This window comes from Nothobranchius furzeri, chromosome 17 (genome assembly GCF_043380555.1).
Source record: "Nothobranchius furzeri strain GRZ-AD chromosome 17, NfurGRZ-RIMD1, whole genome shotgun sequence".
NCBI classification, from domain to species: Eukaryota; Metazoa; Chordata; class Actinopteri; order Cyprinodontiformes; family Nothobranchiidae; genus Nothobranchius; species Nothobranchius furzeri.
Genome location: NC_091757.1, coordinates 53,540,899 through 53,555,204, shown reverse-complemented (window position 1 = coordinate 53,555,204; position 14,306 = coordinate 53,540,899). Strand labels below are relative to the sequence as shown.

General features: G+C 42.9%; 1 protein-coding gene across 3 annotated transcripts in view; it reads left to right on the top strand.

Moving 5' to 3' along the window:
* sh2b3 (SH2B adaptor protein 3) overlaps positions 1–14,306 on the top strand; it is a 78,526-nt gene that overhangs the window by 60,171 nt on the left and 4,049 nt on the right. For all 3 annotated transcript variants that reach the window (XM_015972929.3, XM_054731588.2, XM_070546165.1), the window contains exons 3-4: positions 9,758–9,859; positions 9,941–10,029. In XM_015972929.3, coding sequence (XP_015828415.3) covers positions 9,758–9,859; positions 9,941–10,029 — 191 coding nt within the window. The remainder of the gene's footprint in view (positions 1–9,757; positions 9,860–9,940; positions 10,030–14,306) is intronic.

The window sequence follows — 14,306 nt, the reverse complement described above, 5'->3', positions numbered from 1 at the left end:
CGAGGTCACGGCCCCTCTCATGGGTGGCGCTCAGTCTTTATAACTTCCGAGTGTGTGTGTGTGTGTTTGCGTCGGTTAACTTCACGCACAGTTTCCAAAATGAAATCTCTCCAGAGATCAGTCGGGAAACCCTGCAGGGTCTTGTGTCAGCCCAACACACACACATTCACACAACCGTGCACCCAGGACATCACTGGCTTCGATGACCCTCGGAGGGATAGAGGAATGTTGAGTGTCAGTCAGTTGCCGTGGTGACGGCCTTGAGAAAGGGACCCTGGGAAGATCGTTTTGGACTCCAAACATCCTGTGTGTCACCCGTGTGTGGGCATGTGCTGTTGAGCTGTAGATGTGTTTGTGACTGTGTGGGTGAGAGGTTTCATCTGTGGACGCGTCTCTTGTTTGTGCGCCGCAGTCTGCCGCTCCTGCTGCTCCACAAACCTGCGTCGCTGCAGCAGCATTAGTTCCTTCAGCTTTATCTCACTGCTTTTGTTTAGGCAGCAATATTTCTCAGTGTTTTCTAGATTAACAAACATTTTCAGTTCATTCTTTTATAGAAAGTGGAAAAAATTAATAATTTTAATTTCAGTGAATCCCCAATCAATGCAAAAATGTTCCAGTTAATAATAAAATATTTTAAATGTATTTATATGTCTGAAAAAGGTCACAAAATATTTAAAAGATCTGTTTAGCTGTGTCCAAGATGTGTCTGACTCATAGAATAATGCATCAGGAAATATTGCTTAAGCTAACTGTGCCATGTTAGATTAGCTTGTGATGCTAACATAAAAAAGGAGACAATGTGCATCCTTTAGTGCTGCCATGTGGGTCGCTACTGCCTCTCTAAACACTCCAAATGTGAAAAGAAAAATAAATATTCATCCGTTTTCTGTCTAATTTTGGTATTAGGAGTTGTGTGTCTAAAACAAGCTGTTTCAAAAGTTCCCATTTGCTACATCACAAATGGGGAAATTTGCATCGTGCCACCTCTTACCTGCAAGAAAGCTGCTGCTAGAGGAGCAGCTGCTCTACTCTGAGCCCCTCCCAGATATCTGAGCTTCTCATCTTATAGCAGCCTGAGAGGAGGATGGGTGGGCGTGGCCAGCTCCAGCTTGTTTTCTTTAAGTGACAGAGCCCTGAAATGGCTCATTCTGGAAGGTACTGAAAATGTCTAGAATAAAACAGCTGAAATCGCATCATGTGGGAGAGATTTGGTGAAACGAACTTCCTGAATGTGTATTTTATAAATCATAGAACTATTACAACTTTTAAAAAATGCCTCCTTTAAGAATTCACAAACCAGGATGTAGGTTGTGTCGTCATGGTTGTGTATCTGTGTTTCACATTCGCCATATTGTGTTTGTTTGTGTTTGATGTTGACACAGAATGGTGAAAGTTGAGTCAATCTGAAAGGATGTTGGAGTGAAAACTGAAAAGTCAATTTCACATCTTTTCCACGACAGGTCGCCATCAGGTTAACGTTACACCCAGTAATAATGAAGATGATTCTGGGGGCAACAACTATTACCATCATACCAGGTTTTGTTAGTCATCTGTTTAGATTTAAAAGTAAAACTAAAGCGTCAAAAGTTGTACAAATGTTAGAACCATTCTGATTTAACTGATCGGAGTTAATAAACACTAACTTTCTGTCCTGCTAGATCTATTGGTTTCGGCCGAAATACCTAAAGCCGATTTAAAGTCAGAAACATACAATTTAAAGGGACTGTAAAGAAGTTTGAAATTTTTATGCTCGCTGATCGCCTCTCAGGCCTAACGCATAACGGTAGCTTCAAATGTAAGCTCATGCATGAGGTGTGCATGCTGCACGTGCATGAGGTGTGCATGCTGTACGTGCATGAGGTGTGCATGTTGTACGTGCATGAGGTGTGCATGCTGCACGTGCATGAGGTGTGCATGCTGCACGTGCATGAGGTGTGCATGCTGCACGTGCATGAGGTGTGCATGCTGTACGTGCACACTCCTTAATGAAAATAACAGCTGAGACAGTCGTGTGTGTGTGTGTGTGTGTGTGTGTGTGTGTGTGTGTGTGTGTGTGTGTGGCCCGGAGGACAGGAGAACGCGCAGCTAATCAATTAAATAATTTGGTTCTGTACCTTTCTCTTCAGCACAGCCGACAGAGGTTTATGATGGGTCAGTCCTCCTGCATGCTCAGATCATTCCCTTCCCTTGCTTGAAAAATTGTTCCAAAATGAAAGTTGAACCCACATCTTTTTTATCTGTGAATTCAATGCCGTTCGGCGAGTCTCAAATAAAAATTTGGGCATCTTACTGTAAAAAATATACCATTAATGTAAAAAAGAAACTCTAAATAAACTATGTTCACACCCAGAATCAAACCCAGGTCTTCTGCATGAGAGTCAGACATCTTACAAGGTGAGTTACACTCTAGTAACATTCACAGTATCTGTAACTTTTATATCCTTGATGACAGCTGAAACAACGTCAAACCAAAGAACGGTTCAGAGCAAAAATGGCTATTTTGTTGCTAATTAGCAGGAAATATCTAGAAGAAAGTTCTACAGAAAGTAGCTAAGGGTCCTCAGAAATGTAGCTAGCTTTGTCACTAGACGTTAGGAACAGCGACAAAGTGGCACTGCCTCTCTCTCTGCTGCTAAAGCTACGGATAGCAAATGCTAAGGGCGATGCCTGAGCGTGAACGCGCATGAAGCAGCCTGCTCGACCCGAGCATCTCTCTTTTTCTGTGATTTTACAGAAAAACAGGCAATCACAGTAAAAATGCCAGGGCTCATTCTACAGGACCAGGGCATTGCAGGAGAATGTATGAAGAAGACATTTATTATTTCTATACATGTTTTGGCTGTCAAACTTCCTTATAGTCCCTTTTAAAAGATGACAGGTTTTGCTCCTCCTTGTAAAATATAACAAATCTGTATTTACCTAACAGTAGCTTTGAAAGTAATACAGTCAAATACTTTTCAAGTATGTGTAGAAATAAGTTACATGAGTAATCCTGAGTACTCATTTATCAACTTAGAAAATAAATATGAGAATATCACAAATATCTGAGTATGGAAAAAATGACATTCAAGCGCCCTCTTATCAGCAGATTCAAACATAAATCATCCCAATTTATGGGACCACAAAAGTAAACAGAGTACTGACTCTCCTAACAAAGACCAAAAAAGTGCATCTCAAACCTGTAACATGCCAAATATTTGAGTTCATGGAATCGATTCTGAACCTTTGTGAATCGATTCTGAATCTTTATAAATAAGAATCCCGATTCAGACTTGAATTGATTTTTTTCAGCACCTCTGTTCTTATCTTTAACAGCGCGTTTTACAGTTTATATGCTGAATTTTGTGATCATTTAATTAAATTTTAGTTTGTTTTTGTTTCCGTTTATCTTTCATGGATAATAAGTTGTTTCTTTTCTGATTCATTTTGCATTTGCTTTGATTTTATGGCCACTCGATGCGTTTGTTATGTGTCAGGGACCGAGCAATAAAACTCCAGGAAAATGGTATAAAAAGAATATCTTCTCCATTTATTTCATAAATAATTAACAAAAACGGGCCCACAGGAAAAAACGGCCACAAAAATAACCTTAACTAAAAGTAACAAGCAAGACTCTCTAAAACTGAGACACACATTGGAATTTATACACACAGGCTAGCCTACAGACAACGAGGAGGGGAGAGACAGGGGAAACACTAAGACAAACAGTAAATAAACTTAGGAAACTAAGTCAACAAAGTATAACTACCACAAAAAAAAGTTTAACTAATACATCCTAACAAAATCTGGTAAACTCAATTAGAGCTTCAGAACATCTGGTTTCTGGTTTCTTCATTATCAAGTCCCCTGCTTCCAGGAGCCAGATGGAATGTTCCACTTCCTGCATGGAGTTACACTGGGCGTGTCCCCTCTCTGCCAGTTCATCCAATCTCAGAATACAAATGAAAATAGTTAATGATCACATAAACTATGTATAAGATAAATTACTAAATGTGTGCACCCATTAGTGGGCGACGGTGGCACAGGAGTTAAGCGCTCGCCCCGTAATCGGAAGGTTGCAGGTTCGAGCCCCGCTCAGTCTGTCGCTGTCGTTGTGTCCTTGGGCAAGATACTTAACCCACGTTGCCTGCTGGTGGTGGTCGGAGGGACCGGTGGCGCCAGTGCTCGGCAGCCTCGCCTCTGTCAGTGCGCCCCAGGGCAGCTGTGGCTACATCGTAGCTCATCCCCACCAGTGTGTGAATGTGTGTGTGAATGGGTGAATGACTGATTGTGTTGTAAAGCGCCTTGGGGGGTTCCAGGACTCTAGAAGGCGCTATATCAAATACAGGCCATTTACCATTTACCATTAGTAAACATCTTACAATATTGCAACAAAATGAAATAATAAACCAGCGTGTGGAAAAAAATATTTAAATAATACTAACACTGAGAAATGGCTGGAGGAACCTCCACATTATGCATCAAGCACACGGCTGATCAGCCAGTTACCCGTCCAATACACCAAAACCTGCAGCGCATTTAAATCGGAGTGGTGCTATCAAAGATCTTTATTTCAGTGGGAGACTACTTCAGCGGGCCGGTTGTGTTGTGTCTCAACCATCCAGGTGTCTGCTGCAGCTCTCACTTTTCTCTTCCATCGACTCAAAGATGCCCCTGCTGGTCATGAACCCGTTCATGTTCTCACAACCGGATCAGGAGCAGCTGAGCTCATTAGCTTTCACGCAGCAGGAGAAGCTTTGAGAAGAAACGTGGCTGCAGCTGGGACTTCTCTGCTGAAAAAATGTCACTTAAAATGGTCAGAGCTGAGGTTGTGCTGCTGCTGTTTAACGGGATGATAACGGCAGCAGAAGGCACCCAGAGACCTTACGTTGTTGCATAACGCCCTCTGCAGAGTGCTGTTAACACAACTGCTTTAAAACTAGGAGCTTTTTAAATCAGAGCAACAACAACATCAGTTTTTAGGAAAGTCCAGTTTTCCTGGAACTATTTATCTTCACACTTTGGTCTCTCTATCTTTTTACAAATAATGTATATATATATATTTGTTTTGTTTGTTTATGTATCTTTAGTTTTAGCTAGAATCTAAACAAGCACACTTTTCTCTGAACAGCATGGGCTCAGATTTAGCTGCTGCAGCAATATTTTCCTCTTTCACTTCTTCTCGACCGGAAAAGGGTGGCTTGCCAACTCCGGGTCGGGGAGAGGTCCTACCTCAAGTGGAGGAGTTTAAGTATCTCAGGGTCTTGTTCACGAGTGAGGGTAGGAGGGATCGGGAGATCGACAGGCGGATTGGTTCGGCGTCTGCAGTGATGCGGACGCTGAGCCGATCTGTCGTGGTGAAGAGGGAGCTGAGCCAGAAAGCCAGGCTCTCGATTTACCGGTCGATCTACGTCCCAATCCTCACCTATGGTCATGAACTTTGGGTAATGACCGAAAGAACGAGATCGCGGATACAAGCGGCCGAAATGAGTTTCCTCCGTAGGGTGGCCGGGCTCAGCCTTAGAGATAGGGTGAGGAGCTCGGACATTCGGGGGGGACTCGGAGTAGAACCGCTGCTCCTCCGGATCGAAAGGAGTCAGTTGAGGTGGTTTGGGCATCTGGTCAGGATGCCTCCTGGACGCCTCCCTGGGGAGGTGTTTCGGGCATGTCCTGCCGGCAGGAGGCCCCCGGGTCGACCCAGGACACGTTGGAGAGGTTACATCTCCAATCTGGTCCGGGAACGCCTTGGGGTCCTGCCGGAGGAGCTGGTGGAGGTGGCCGGGGGGAGGACGGTCTGGAGCTCCCTAGTTGGGATGCTGCCCCCGCGACCCGGACCCGGATAAGCGGAGGAAGACGACGTCGACACTTCATCAGTCATTGACTCAGAAATTCACCAGATGACTCACATCCCCTCATTTCTGCATTTTGTCTTATTGATAAAATTAGACACGTGTGTGTGTGTGTGTGTGTGTGTGTGTGTGTGTGTGTGTGTGTGTGTGTGTGTGTGTGTGTGTGTGTGTGGGATTAGCACACATTCCTCAGGCTCACACACTGTCACATAGAATCAAACTCATACGGAGCACAAAGCCTTGGAGTTCGTCTCCCCCGTCCTGTCACACCCAGCATGTCTTGTCTCTCATCTGTTTCCGTTTTGCTGACGTCCCCCCCCCCCCCCCCCCCCCCCCAGTTCTGCTTTCCTGCTTGTGTTTGACCCCTCAGCGTTTCTCTGTGCTCTGTTTGTGTAGGTTTGCGTCAGTCACACCAACTGCTAGTAAATTAAATGTATGTATGTTATCAGACACAAGGTTTTAGGTTAGGAGGAGATTAAAAAATAAAGTATCTGGAGACAGTTTAAGATTTTTCCCGTTTTTCTCTTTTTTTTTTTTGGTGGTGGGGGGTAGATGGTTCAAGCCTTTAACTGTGATGTTTATGCTTTACAGCTTATAAAAAAACACATTCAAAATCTCAGACAATTAGAATATTGTGAAAAGGTTTAAGTAGTATTCTAGACTCTGAATACTAAGTGTCACACTATAATCAGCTGATTAGTCCAAAACACCTGCCAAGGGTTCCTGAGTCTTTAGATCAGGGGTGCCCAATCCTAGTCCTGGAGGAGGGAGGGGGGGATTTTGAAGGTTGCAGGTTTGAAACTCTGCTGCGGCCTTTCTGCGTGGAGTTGCGTGTTCTCCCCATGCATGCGTGAGTTTCCTCCGGGTACTCCGGTTTCCCCCACAGATCACAACATGCCCTAAAGGTTATAAACTGTAAGTCGCTTTGGGTAAAAGCGTCTGCCAAACAAATAAACATAAACTCTGATATCAATCAGCAGGTAATGAGCAGGCTTCTGCAGAGCCTGATGCTGCTGCACAGGTGATTCAACCACTGAATCTAGTGAGTTGGAGCAGAGAAACCACTAAAACCTTAATTATAATTTTTAGACTTTCCCTGCAAATCTGACCAAAAAAAGACAGAGATGATGGGGATAGACCGATGTGAGTCGATGTGCCGCTGCAGTAAGTGGGTACAGTCTTTTATGAAGCACCAGGTGGGGCAGTAGTTGTTTGTGTGTGTAGAGGGTAAACGTTGTTGCTTTTAAGTTTAATATATTACCTTTACTTATGACCAATAAGCTGTGATAACGTAGTCCAGTGTAAATACTGTAAAATGGATGTAGCCTACCACAACACCACATTCCTCGATGCTGCAGCACCTGACCAGGAAACATCCACATGTAAATGTCACTTCTGCAAGCGGACTCGGAGCCTCTACAAGATAATGCATTTAGCCTGTATTTCTATATATTCTGCAGACACTGTGCGACTTTTTCGTTTGTAGCACTCAGTTTCAGCTCACACCGTATGTCTGGTAGCAACACGTCGGACTTAAAATGTGCTAAAAATAACAGTTTTTACAACACGTCGGAGTTTTTACTGTGTTGTTATTGACGTCCGTTGTCCCTCGGGATTGCTGCAGGAGGACACGGGTATTTATGAGAGTGGCGGAGGAAAAGGAAAGAAAGTAAATAAGTGTTGTGTGATCAGTGTAATTTAACAAAATCACGGCAAACATGCTTTCTCGACAATCCTTGTTAGTGTGAGAAAAAAAGAGTAGAAATTAAAACGGACGTGTGTTAATAGGGAAATAGCTGGCGAGCCATGTTTGCGCATGCGCCGTGAGCGGTTCTGGTTCTGTTTGGGCCGCAGCCGCTCGCATTTGTTTACTGTAAAGTAAAGTTGAAATGCTGATGGTTTGAAAACTAATTTTGAATAAAACTTGAAGAATAACTGGCAACTGCTTGCTCATTTTAAGAGATCTTTCATATTTTATAACATGCTATTTGATATAATGGTTTACAAACGCAAAAGGGTAATTTATTAGAGTACTCGATTAATCGATAAAATATTCGATAGAGTACTCGATTACAAAAATATTCGATAGCTGCAGCCCTAATTCAGAGAGTGAGCAATCCTGCGGTGTTGTCAAAAGAAGGCTTTGTTTGGGAGCACATCCTGACATCTTGTTCCTCCTGAAATGCCAACAAGGCTGCGGTATCCTTCTGGGTTTGTTGGAAGCTAGGATGAAAAATCCACTTTAGAGAATGGAATTTATGTCTGCAGACGACCGATGGCATGCAGGTCAATCTGTAGGTGGAAACGGACCATTTCTGGACGTTACATGTGGTAGAGCGGGTTGTCCAGAAGGTTGCAGGTTTGATCCTGGCTCCCAGCAGAGAATGCTGCTTTTGTGTCCTCGAGCGAGACGCTTAACCCACTGTGCCTGATGGTGGTAGTCGGCCGTCTGGCTTCTGTCAACACGCCCCAGGACAGCTGTGGCTACATGGTAGCTCATCATTACCAGCATGTGAATGGGTGAATGACTGACTGTGCTGCAAAGCGCCTTGGGGGGTTATAGAACCCCAAGAAGGCGCTATACAAAAATAGCCCATTTACCATTTTATCTATCACCAAAACAATCAAATGGAATTTAAGAGAATAAAACCCAAAACAATAGAAGGTCATTAAAATCAAAAAGACAAATGAAGAGCTGAATTAAAGTCGGGCACATCCGCGGGCAGCCTGGTTCTGCTGCCCAGTTTGATTTAAAGGTTTACGTTCCTGCTTAATAAAGGCTCGAACATTTTTGTTAACCGACATTTATTTTTATCCACCTCGGTCGGTTTATTGATTTGTTTGATTCACAATTTTATTTTTTGCACAAAATTTAGATTCAAGAGTTAAAATAAAAGTCTGGTTCAGCTCAGAAATGTTGCGCCTCCACTGATGTTATCAGAGATGTGTCGGCATGCAGATATGGTGGAAAAGGTAGCGGCCATGAAAACACTGGTGTTGGTGCAGGATCGGCTCGGGGTCCTTCGACTGCCGATGACGTCAAAGTAGTCGATTGGCTGGACATGAAGCTTACGGAAGTGACGTAATCACGTTATGATTTTGATTGGTCAGAACAAATTTGCGGTCGTAGTCTTAGCGGTTGTAGTCCTGTAGTCCAAAAATCGACACTTTTTGGAGAAAATGTGTTTGAATTTCTAAAGGAAATGTAAAATATAAGCAAATGATAAACGGTGACCCTCAAAAGCTCTTGATGTTGATGAAATGGGGCAAAATAAAATATAAGAACTTTATTGAAAGACACCAAGCAATATTTAGAGTCAAAGAATGTATTTAAATAACAACTAAAGAAATTTACAGACGAACTCCACATTAATACAAACAGACATGGCTTCACATATAAGAACTGTTGTATTTTGTGTCAGTCCGATGTTGGTTTTATGCAGTTTCACATTCTTTACAAAACAAAGATAATATGGTGTTTTATTAACAAATTACAATTATAAAGAAAATATTTAGGTGTTAACAAACAAGAATTTATTAACAAAACTGCTGATGTCTTTCCAAAACGTGTGTGTGAAAGCCGAGTAGATTTGCAGTCATGTGACGTCATCGGCAGTCGAAGGACCCCGAGCCGATCCTGTACCGACACCGGCAGCACACATCGGCCGTCACCGTTAGAAACCCACATCAGTCCATCTCCGTTCTCATCTCTAGCCTCAAACTGAATTTTTATCCAAATAAAGCAACATTTGATTAAACCAAATGCGTTCCCATCTGATGATTGATTAAATAAAACGCAGATTTTCCCCTATTAACAGCATCCAGACTGGTGTTTCTCACTTTGGTTCAACTTTCTTTTACTCACGTTCTGTGCTTTAGTTTTAAAACACTCGATGAAAGTAAATGTCTGATTTTTGTGTGTTTTCTAGTCATCCAGTCCCAAACTGACAACTCCGTGCTCTGATATCCAGGAAGTCCGTCGCTGCAACCGACTGGAGATGCCCGACAACCTCAACACGTTTGTTTTAAAGGTGCGCTGGTTTTCAGCCCAACTCTCCCGTCTCGGTGAAAATGTCCTCTTGTGGGTCTGTAAGCCTCTCTGTCCCCCGCAGGTTAGCCGAGGTAGTCTGATATTTGAGACGGACAATGACCAGCAGGTCAGCTCCTGGACCACAGAGCTCAAGGAATGCATCAGCAACAGGTGAGCTGCACCTGAACGCAGCACGGAGTCTTCCTCGCTGGGTCCTGGAAGCTGCTTTGTTCTTTATTTATTCAGAGCAGGAAAAGCATTTAAGCGTGGCAGCTTGTGAGTTTGTTTTTGCACAAACTCCGAAGCTTTTATAAAATGCACCCAAAAATTTTTATTCTAAAATAGGGCTGCACAATATATCGTAAATATATCGTTATCACGATATCAGCATGCACAATATGCATATCGCACAGAACAGATAAATATCGCATTGAATGGTCAGCTCAAATGTTTGCTACACATAATGCATTAAATCAAATGGAAGCTGATAGGTAATTTTTCATTTATCCCATATTACCTTAAATGACGACACACACAGAGAGAGAGAGAAGGTTATTATTATTCGTAATGTCCGTGAACCGTCATGCGAGAGCTGGTCGGAAACCCAGCCCCCACTCTGCTCCAGCCTTCAGCTCACCAGCTCTGCCTACCCGCATTCTCCACCAAAATGTTGGGTAATATTTAATCTCCATAACCCTGGAACCTGAAATAAACACTCATGAGAACAAGGAAGACATTTTACCCTGAGTCCCCAAAATATGGAGAGTTAACGCAGAGGAACCTCCTCCGAGGCTTCCCCACGCCACTCCCATGTATTCTCAGTTAGCCAGGGGTTTTATTTAGCAAAGGATGGAGAAGGCGGGGCCTTCTCAGGTTACAGAGGTACAGAGGTTTGGTTGGAATCAACATCCTTGACTGCAAACAAGCTTCTCTGCTCAACCTTTCATGAACAGCCACAGTTGGCAAACACAGAGATTCATGAAGTGTTAATAACACAAATTGGGCATCTTTTAGGCCTCAAAAAAGGTACAATTAAAAAAATACCCAACAGAAGCATGATGTTTTTTTAACAAATCAAATAGAGCTCTTCACCCATTTGGCCAATGGGTGGGTTCTCATAAGTTCTCATAGGTTAGATGCCTGCCCCCGAGGCCGACGACACTTAATTTTGATGGTTAGCAAACACCCGATTTAGCTTAGTTCTGCTTTTCCCAGGATCCATTGATCGCCTTTTCTTGTTCATTTTCTTTTTCCCTTTCCTCACATCTTTAGCTTTTCTCATTTTTATGATTATTTTATTTCATTATTTTTTATTGTTTTTGTTCCTGAGTTAATTTTTTATTTATCGCAAGTAATATCGTCATCGCAATATTAATCATTATCGAATATCGCAGGTTTTCCTAATATCGTGCAGCCCTATTCTAAAAATATGAACCAACTTCAGTTTTTGCAGCTTTTATTTTTGTTGCATTTGCAAAGAAACCGTATCTGAATCAGTCAGTTCTGTCTCGTAAACGGTTTGCTGCCGCCGCCGTCCTTCGTCCCTGAGCAGCTGAGAGCATTTTAGTGCCTCTGGGTGAGATGTGCGTTTGCAGCAGCTCACGTGTGAATTCCTGCAGTCATCCATCCTCTCTTCACGTTTGTCCCACACAGCTGGACCTTCTTGTAACACTATGAAGTGATTAATAGTTATTTTAAGGTATTTCAATGCTTTTTCACTCGTAAAATTCAAATAATTTGTGTATTTAACTTTAAAACAAACCAAAACTGAGAAGCAGTGTGTGAAAAATAAAATAAACTTAAACACACACTCTAATAATCTTTTTTAGCTGTTTTAAAATAGTTCTCAATGCAGTTTTTAGCTAAAATTACAAAACCTGGGCTGTTTTCTTGTACTTAGTTTCTACGTAGAGGCAGAAGCTCATTCACCTGGGTTGTGGGCGGAGCCGAGGACGGGGACACTCTTGTAAGGCGCCTGACTTAACACGCAGAGGACCTGGGTTCGATCCAAGGCTGGGCTAGATAGTTTAGAAAATTTTGGAGTTTGTGCTGGCTGCCTGCTCAGCAGCAGCAGCATCATCCTGGAGCTGCGCCAGAATTACGCGGCGTGAAACAAACTCGGGGTTGCCGCGGCGATGCGACCTACTCGGAGTCACCCGGGCTTCACCCTCTTTTTCCAGGAAAGAGTCCCGAACCACACGCAGTACAGTTCTGCTCAGGAGGAGGAGGCGTGCCGAGCGCTGCAGCGTCCTGTTGTGACCCCTGCTTTACATACACACTCACTGGCCACTTTATTAGGTACACCTTGCTAGTACCGGGTTGAACCTTTGCCTCCAGAGCTGCCTTAAACCTGCCCGTGTGAAACGCATTACCATTGACACAGCTGAAATAAGGTTGGGTTAACAAACAGCGGCTACAGCATGAAGCACCGGCATTACTGTCCCGCAGATTCATGATCCCAGCAAACGTTCAGACGTTTGATGACCGTTGAAACGACGTCCCGTCACGGTTGAAAAATAGTTCCAAAATAACAGTTGAACAGACGTCTTTCAACACGTCTCTTTTTGACGTTAATTAAAATTTGGGCATCTTATTACTGTATGGATGTATTATTGTAAAAAAATAAATACATTTTGACTACCGAGCCAAAATGTCTTATGTGCAAACCTGGATTTGAACTCAGGTCCTCTGCATCCGAGTTATCCATCCATTTGACTTTTGAATGTTGATTATACTCCTCAGAACTAGGGATGCAGCGATACCACTTTTTTCCAAACCGATACGATACCGATACTTGGATCTGAGTACTTCCCGATACCGATTGCCGATACTTCTACCACATACCAGTATCGGTATCGGTGCATCCCTACTCAGAACCTGAGGGGGCAGGGCCGAGTAGACTTTGGGCTCCACCCACTGGGGTTGCGACATCATAAACCCAGTCAGTTTTAGGCATCTGCTGCTGATTCAGCAGTTTGAATGCAGAAATACTCAGAAATACAATTTTGAGCTTAAATTTCTTTAGATGTGCCCTGTAGTATAACAAAAAGGCCTCAAAAGTATGTCAAAAACAGAAAAAACACAATTTTCGTTGGAGTGGGTCTTCAGATTGAAGCAGCGCGGTCGTGTCTCATTGGTTACTTTGAGGAGGAACTTTGACCTTTTCTTAACGATGCCGCTTCCCTTCGCCGAGGTCTGCAGACATTCATTCATGTTCTGATGGATCATTACAACAGGATTGTTCTATTCTCAGCTCTTCTGCAGGATTTGGGCTTTTTAACTCGTGGCACAAAAGAGTCTGGATCGAGCTTTAGCTCGTTCCACCACCTCCAGGTGGCGGTTGGTGTGAGGCATTCACGGCCAACCATCTCGTGGTTTGGTCAGATGCAGTTTTGTTTTAAGTAGCCAGGATGAGTCGGCAGGTTTTAGATCTGAAATCTCGACTCCATGACGCTGAATAAAGGACGTGCGGATTCTTTGTAAAGTAGGGAAGGGTACCTTTGTCATTTGAATCGATTCGGTACTAATTCACGGTACCTAGGAATCGATACCGGTACTTAACGGTACCAATTTGAGATACTTTTGAGTGTTTAATATTTTAATTCTCTTTTATAATTAAATATATATTTTTCTCAATATATAACCATATTTGATAAATATCACGATAAATAACATACAACTGTTTGTATTTTAACATCGTCCTTGTAGTTTTATAAGCTGATAATTAAACTGAAGCAAACATCTTTACTGTGAACTAAATTTACTGTGTATCTTCATTCCTTTTGCCATCCTATTTCATTTGATTTTTCCTACTGGGAAGTTAGAATTTCCGAGGAGAAAGCGAACGCACCATTAGCTGATAACAATGGCGGCAATGGAAGCTAACATATTAAGCTAACGTTATCTTAAACAGTTTATTTAGCTGCTGGAGCAGATTAAAACGATGATGCCTCACACTTAGATCGTTGTCGCTGGTTTCATCTTCACCCAATCACCCGTCGCATTTAGTAAAGTGAAGCCAAACTTTAGAGCGCGTTCATGTTCTTCTAGTCGGAAATTTGGAGTTCTGAGGAGAAAGCGAACGCACCATTAGCTGAACGGAAGCAAACAAATCAAGCTAACGTTATCTTAAACATTTTATTTACCTACCAGAGCAGATTAAGATGAGGATGTCTCACTTAGATCGTTGTCGCTGGTTTCATCATCACCCAGTTACCCATCACATTTAGTGAAGTGGACCCAAGCTTTAGCGTGTGTTCTTTCTACCATGCTGCTCTGTTTACAACTCGCTCGCAGCGACCGACGACATAACGCTCTTGCGCATGCGCAGCTGTCTAGGCAAGTTCTCGTTATGAAGGACGAGGCACCGTTTCAAAAGACGTGAATTGGTGCTCGGTCGGTACTATGGAATTCGGTCGGTACCTTAAAAAGTACCGAATTCGGTACCC